This window comes from Clupea harengus, chromosome 1 (genome assembly GCF_900700415.2).
Source record: "Clupea harengus chromosome 1, Ch_v2.0.2, whole genome shotgun sequence".
In the NCBI taxonomy this organism is placed as follows: domain Eukaryota; kingdom Metazoa; phylum Chordata; class Actinopteri; order Clupeiformes; family Clupeidae; genus Clupea; species Clupea harengus.
Genome location: NC_045152.1, coordinates 15,363,194 through 15,370,693, shown reverse-complemented (window position 1 = coordinate 15,370,693; position 7,500 = coordinate 15,363,194). Strand labels below are relative to the sequence as shown.

The window sequence follows — 7,500 nt, the reverse complement described above, 5'->3', positions numbered from 1 at the left end:
GTCCAGCTCCTCCGGCGTGAACTGGTACAGGAGAATCTGCACCGCATCCAGGTCCTGCTGCTCCACCGCCTCAAACACCGCCTCGGAGCTCTGCAGTGTCTACACACACACGCACACACGCACGCACACACACGCACGCACGCACGCACACACACACACACACACACTCACACACACACGCACACACGCCCACACACACACACACATCCATTAACAGACACACAAACAGGGATACAACAGAAGTCATACATTTGACTCTAGGGACCTGTGGAGGACATGAGCAGAGGTCAGAGGTCAGAGGTGGGGTCAGCCATTGTGGCTCTGTAAACTCCCGCGGCGGTGGGCTCATCTGCAGAATCCTGTTGTTCCAGGTGAAAGGTGGGGTCAGCCATTGTGGCTCTGTAAGCTCCAGCGGCGGGTTGTTCCAGGTGAAAGGTGGGGTCAGCCATTGTGGCTCTGTAAACTCCAGCGGCGGGTTGTTCCAGGTGAAAGGTGGGGTCAGCCATTGTGGCTCTGTAAACTCCGGCGGCGGGTTGTTCCAGGTGAAAGGTGGGGTCAGCCATTGTGGCTCTGTAAACTCCGGCGGCGGGTTGTTCCAGGTGAAAGGTGGGGTCAGCCATTGTGGCTCTGTAAACTCCGGCGGCCATTGTGGCTCTGTAAACTCCGGCGGCCATTGTGGCTCTGTAAACTCCGGCAGCGGCGGGTTGTTCCAGGTCAAATCCACCCTCATGGCATCACTAAGCTAAACAATCCACCCAGCCATGCCCAGCGCTCGCTCCAGTGCTGAGAGCCCTAACACACACAAACACACACACACACACACACACACACACACACAGACACAGACGCACACACTCACACACACACCCACACAGACACACATACATACTGACACACACACACACACACACACACACACACACACACACACACACACACACACACATACCCACACACACACACACACTCCCAGACGAATGAAAGACTGTTGTCGAGCGGCACGACTCTTCAATTCAGCAGAATCCTGAATGTAACAGCTCGTGACATCAGCCACTTGTGATGGCTTGGAAATGGTTGCTACCTACATACAGTGCTAACTTCACGTGTTGTGATTGTGATTGGAAGGAGGCCTGCACACGCCTGCTCAGGAGCACAATGTCCGCCCCCCCTCTGAAGGTCACCCTGGATGAGGAGAACATTGGGCTTCAGTGTCCTTGAGGTGACTCGTCCCATTGTGTCTGGGGCGTGTGGGGGGCGACAGTGGTACAGGAGATAAAGAAGTCGTTTAGTAATCAGAAGGTTGCTAGTTCGATTCCCTGTCGAAGTGTCCTTGAGCAAGACACTGAACCCCTAATTGCTCCTGATGTGCAGTGTGCCTTCAGTGTAAATGTAAAATGTGTATACATTGTAAGTCGCACATATGTAAGTCGCTTTGGATAAAAGCGTCTGCTAAATGACTAAATGTAAATGTGTCTAATGCTCCTCAGAGTCACCTCCTCACACACTAATGCTCCTCAGAGAGTCACCTCCTCACACACACACACACACACTAATGCTCCTCACACACTAATGCTCCTCACACACTAATGCTCCTCAGAGAGTCACCTCCTCACACACACACACACACACTAATACTCCTCACACACTAATGCTCCTCACACACTAATGCTCCTCAGAGTCACCTCCTCACACACTAATGCTCCTCACACACTAATGCTCCTCAATCACCTCCTCACACACACACACACACTAATGCTCCTCACACACTAATGTTCCTCACACACTAATGCTCCTCAGTCACCTCCTCACACACTAATGCTCCTCAGTCACCTCCTCACACACTAATGCTCCTCAGAGTGACCTCCTCACACACTAATGCTCCTCACACACTAATGTTCCTCAGAGTGACCTCCTCACACACTAATGCTCCTCACACACTAATGCTCCACACACACTAATGTTCCTTAGAGTCACCTCCTCACAGAGCGTCTGGATGAACACCAACACATCCAGTAGCTGTGTGCACACTCTCAGATCACATTTAAATTATTTATTTGAATCCACCAATCATATTCTGTACAGAAAGGATTCAAACATTTCTCAGAGGTTGAATACAGCTTAGTGACTCATGGGTACAAGAAACATCTCCTACGCCAAACAGCAAGACTACCTATAACAGCTGATACAGAGCAGAACTTTGCTAGTTGTTTGGATTGTCTCTTACTAAGTCCTGCCAGTCGTAGCCCACTGACCGAGAGCTTATGGACATGCCCCAGGCTTCCAAATATCAATACTACCATCTTACATGTATAGCCTAGGTCTCTCATCTTAGCAACAATGGGCTGGTATTTGGTCAACTTGTCAAGGAAGGCTATGTCCATATAGAGGTCATAGACACAGGCTACCTCAAGGACTACTACCTCTCTTTTAACCTTGTCCAAGAAAACAACATCAGGGGTGTTAGGGATGTTGCAGAACACGTCATCAGAGCTGTTAAACCAATCTGGCATTATACGGGAGTGTTTGTACATTGACACATTGGGGGGGAATACTCCCTTAACAGTACTAGAAATGAGGTCTACAATGCGGTCATGGCGTGCAGTATAAAGTCCCTTGTACTTATTGCAGCCATTAACAATATGAGCAATGGATTCTAAATGTTGGTTGGGATTAGAGTGCATTATACAGTGTGGATGATGAGTGTTAGGGTACCATAATGCTAGATTGTATTTAGTTGGCAACACCTGTAGTCTGGCTTTAACAGTAAAGCAGAGGATGTCCTCTCCTACAGCAGCATTCCTATACATTGAATGAGAGACAGAGTGGTCAGCAAAGTCAAGGCATGCCAACTTCCCCTGCAGTCTCAGTCCAGTCCAGTGTTGTTTTGTCTCTGCCTGTTTAATGTTCAGGAGGGACTTTCTTGCTGTTGTGTTGTGGAGTGTTTGTTGTGTCCCATTGTGGTAGACAGTAGCATCCACATTAACAGATGGGTCTGTGACAACTGCATCAGATGCGTCTGGTGCAGTATGTGAATTTACTTTCTCCCATTTCAGTTGAACTGCCGCTCTGTTGCACAGGTCATTGAGGTCCGGCCAGTCTGACCGAACACCATAACCTGCAGCTTGGGTGTCCAGCTTGCCATTACCTTTCTTCCTGAAGCCCAGGAAGTTCTCCTGGCCAGCAGTTGCTAAAGGGACCTTTCTCCTCCTGAGGAGAACTAATGTTCACACTTGCTCCACACACACTAATGTTCCTTAGAGTCACCTCCTCACAGAGCGTCTGGATGAACACCAACACATCCAGTAGCTGTGTGCACACTCTCAGATCACACACACACACACACACACACACACACCAGCTTGCTCTCGGAGTGCCTCTCTGGTTCTGCATGAATTTGGATGGGCCCAGCTCAGTGAGACATCGGCCAACCTGGAGCTAATTTTAGCCTTAGCTGCTAAGCGTCCCTGCCCACACACACACACACACACCTCTGCTTGCAGGGAGAGGCCAGGACTTCAGCAGAGGATGGCGGTGAATCATGACAACAGTGTTGCATAAAACCATCAAATGGAGATTCAGTAAAAAAAATGGGCTGGATTAATATGAGAGTATAGTATAATACAATTACTCAAGAGAAACACTGTGAATACCAAAAATATCAGTTCCACAAATAACTAATGAAGGTTTTCATTAATGAATACCAAACGACACGACCAAAAGCACTCTTAGTCTACAAAAATGATTCTAGACTTCAGGGCTGAAAAATCATTTTCAGTAAAGGTTCTGGCAAAAGGCAGTATGGCTCTGTGTGTTGGGGAGGACCAGCAGGGGGTTGTACAGGGTCTTCAAGATCAGATCTTGGGGTCAAATAGACCGTAAGGGAAGAAGCCTCACCAACAGATGAGAACAACTCTCAGAAAGTCCCCATTCGCTTCCTTCTGAGAGGCCCGTCCCCCATTCACATCCTTCTGAGAAGCCCGTCAACCATCCGCTTCCTTCTGAGAGGCCCGTCCCCCATTCGCATCGTTCTGAGAGGCCCGTCCCCCATTCGCTTCCTTCTGAGAGGCCCGTCCCCCATTCGCTTCCTTCTGAGAGTCCCGTCCCCCATAAGCTTCCTTCTGAGAGGCCCGTCCCCCATAAGCTTCCTTCTGAGAGGCCCGTCAACCATTCGCTTCCTTCTGAGAGGCCCGTCCCCCATTCGCTTCCTTCTGAGAGGCCCGTCAACCATTCACTTCCTTCTGAGAGGCCCGTCCCCCATGAGGCCCGTCCCCCATTCGCTTCCTTCTGAGAGGCCCGTCAACCATTCGCATCCTTCTGAGAGTCCCGTCCCCCATAAGCATCCTTCTGATAGTCCCGTCCCCCATTCGCTTCCTTCTGAGAGTCCCGTCCCCCATAAGCTTCCTTCTGAGAGGCCCGTCAACCATTCACTTCCTTCTGAGAGTCCCGTCCCCCATAAGCTTCCTTCTGAGAGGCCCGTCCCCCATTCGCTTCCTTCTGAGAGGCCCGTCCCCCATTCGCTTCCTTCTGAGAGGCCCGTCCCCCATGAGGCCCGTCAACCATTCGCTTCCTTCTGAGAGGCCCGTCCCCCATGAGGCTTATCCCCCAAAGGTATCCCAACAGGCTCCTAAAACCCCTGGTGTGTTTAAGTTAATCAGAACTGCTCTCACACACACTGCACATTAAACTGCTCTCACACACACTGCACATTAAACTGCTCACACACACATTAAACTGCTCTCACACACACTGCATATTAAACTGCTCACACACACACTGCACATTAAACTGCTCTCACACACACTGCACATTAAACTGCTCTCACACACATTAAACTGCTCTCACACACACTGCACATTAAACTGCTCACACACACACCAGTGTTAATTTCGTTGACGAAAACTATGACGAAAAATATTCGATAACGACCTTTTTCCCGGGACTAAGACGAGACTAAGACGTGGCGAAAATTGATCTTTATAAAAACTATGACTAAATCTATTTTAACTTTCGTTGACGAGACGAGACGAAAATGTTGGTGGTTGACTAAGTCACAATTTTTTTTTTTTTCTAAACTTGTATGCACATCATTGGTTGATTGTTGCCCGGTCCTGTATCCATCCCTCCTCCACTCCCTGAGATGCCCCGACATGCAAGTGACGCCCTAACAGACGTTATGATGGCTGAAGTTCAAGCACTCGGTACTGGAAGAAAAATAAGAATAGATATCTGGACAGTCTTTAATTATAACTTGACAGAAAATAAAACACAATGCACCGCAATAACCGGAGAGAAACCTTGTGGCTTCAAAATAGGTGGGAAGAACACAACAAGAGGCACCTGAAAGCGCACAAGACAACCCTGCCATTTATGCCAAGGTAAATGAGCTAGTAACTGTCAATGATAATTAGCTAATGTTAACTAGTTATTAGAATATATTAGCCAACGTTAAGTTAACTTCAAAAGGGCAGTCGAGTGTATATGTTGTGTCAGCTTGTACAACTAGCTAGTCATTTTCGATTGAAACCTCCCGTTTGGCTTGGCAAATGAGTTCCAAAACGTTTACAAAAGCTAACGTTAGCTAACTATGAGGTAGCATAGCTAAGTTATACTAGCTATCGATAACTAGCTAGTAAACGCATTGCAGAATGGACTATAGGACAGGCCACGCATGACATTAATCAAGAAAAAATAAATGAATACGTGATTGGTTTACATATCCTTGTCTATTTATGCAATTGTTATTATCATTGGCATTACTTTCAACTCTCAAACTATCTGTCTAGCTAAATATGTTGGTTATCAGATTGCACAGCAATTCATATGGAGGATATGTGGTTGATTTAACTAAGGCCAGGTAGGCATAGTAGTTGTATTGTGTTATCACATCATTTGAATCTTCAAAATCTAGACTTGATATTCTCTTATATTTTAATGATAATACTGTTAATTAAGTATTGCCTTAAAATGATTATTTACGTTGAATTCATTGGAATTCAGCTGTAGGCATATACTAGGAGATCTGTATTTTAGAGACTAATTGCATCCACAGTTTAAGTACTGCAAGCTTGACTATTATGCAGTTGTAGACACAACACAAGGGGTCCCCGGGCCTGAGAAGGGAAGTAAAGGAGTTTAATGTGGCAATAAGATGGACTTTTAAATGTGACTAAAACTAGACTAAAATGTAATGAGACTTCGTCGACTAAAACTAGACTAAAATGTTCTGAGTTTTCGTTGACGAAAACTACACTAAAACTAAGGAGGATAAAAATGACTAAAAGTGACTAATATGCATTTTCGTCTAAAGACTAAGACTAAGACTAAATCTAAAATAGCTGCCAAAATTAACACTGACACACACTGCACATTAAACTGCTCTCACACACACTGCACATTAAACTGCTCTCACACACACTGCACATTAAACTGCTCTCACACACACACACACACTGCACATTAAACTGCTCTCACACACACTGCACATTAAACTGCTCACACACACACTGCACATTAAACTGCTCTCACACACACTGCCCCCCTCCCCCCCACCCCCACCCCACACACACACACACACATCCACTTACGGAGGTTTTGCGCGATCGTCCAAAGAAGTAGACATCCTCGAAGGAGGAGTGGCTTCCCTTGAGCTTCTCTGATAGGTTGCGGTAGAGGCGCTTGGCGGCGTTGGGAGAGGCGGGGCCGGCTCCTCTCTTCCCGTGACTCAGCTGCAGGCTCTGCATCTGCTGCGTCATGCTGACGGAGAACGTCCTGAGGGGGAAGACAAACAACGTAACACACTCAATGAGAACGTCCTGAGGGGGAAGAAAAATAACACAACACACTCAATGAGAACGTTTTGAGGGGGAAGATATACAACGCAACACACTCAATGAGAATGTCCTGAGGGGGAAGATAAACAATGCAACACACTCAATGAGAACATCCTGAGGGGGAAGATAAACCACGCAACACACTCAATGAGAACGTCCTGAAGGGGAAGATATACAACGCAACACACTCAATGAGAACGTCCTGAGGGGGAAGATATACAACGCAACACACTCAATGAGAACGTCCTGAGGGGGAAGATATACAACGCAACACACTCACTGAGAACGTCCTGAGGGGGAAGATATACAACGCAACACACTCAATGAGAACATCCTGAGGGGGAAGATAAACAACGCAACACACTCAATGAGAACCTCCTGAGGGGGAAGATAAACAACGCAACACACTCAATGAGAACGTCCTGAGGGGGGAAATAATCAACGCAACACACTCAATGAGAACGTCCCGAGGGGGAAGATATACAACGCAACACACTCAATGAGAACGTCCTGAGGGGGAAGATATACAACGCAACACACTCACTGAGAAAATCGTCAACATAACACAGTGGGTGTTTCTCAAAGATGATCATTGACGGCTGCGTTTCATAAATGCTACGTCATCGAACCCTGCAGAAGGACTGTTCCATTGTCTACCTTTTCAATGATG

The 7,500-nt window shown here is 47.1% G+C and overlaps 1 protein-coding gene across 1 annotated transcript in view; it reads right to left on the bottom strand.

Annotated features, from left to right (window-relative positions):
- ankfn1 (ankyrin repeat and fibronectin type III domain containing 1) overlaps positions 1 to 7,500 on the bottom strand; it is a 146,672-nt gene that overhangs the window by 48,372 nt on the left and 90,800 nt on the right. The window contains exons 8-9 of the mRNA XM_031568792.2: positions 6,585 to 6,768; positions 1 to 99 (exon numbers count right to left, since the gene is read on the bottom strand). The exon at positions 1 to 99 is cut by the window's left edge and continues 112 nt beyond it. Of these exons, the coding sequence (XP_031424652.1) occupies positions 1 to 99; positions 6,585 to 6,768 (283 nt within the window). The remainder of the gene's footprint in view (positions 100 to 6,584; positions 6,769 to 7,500) is intronic.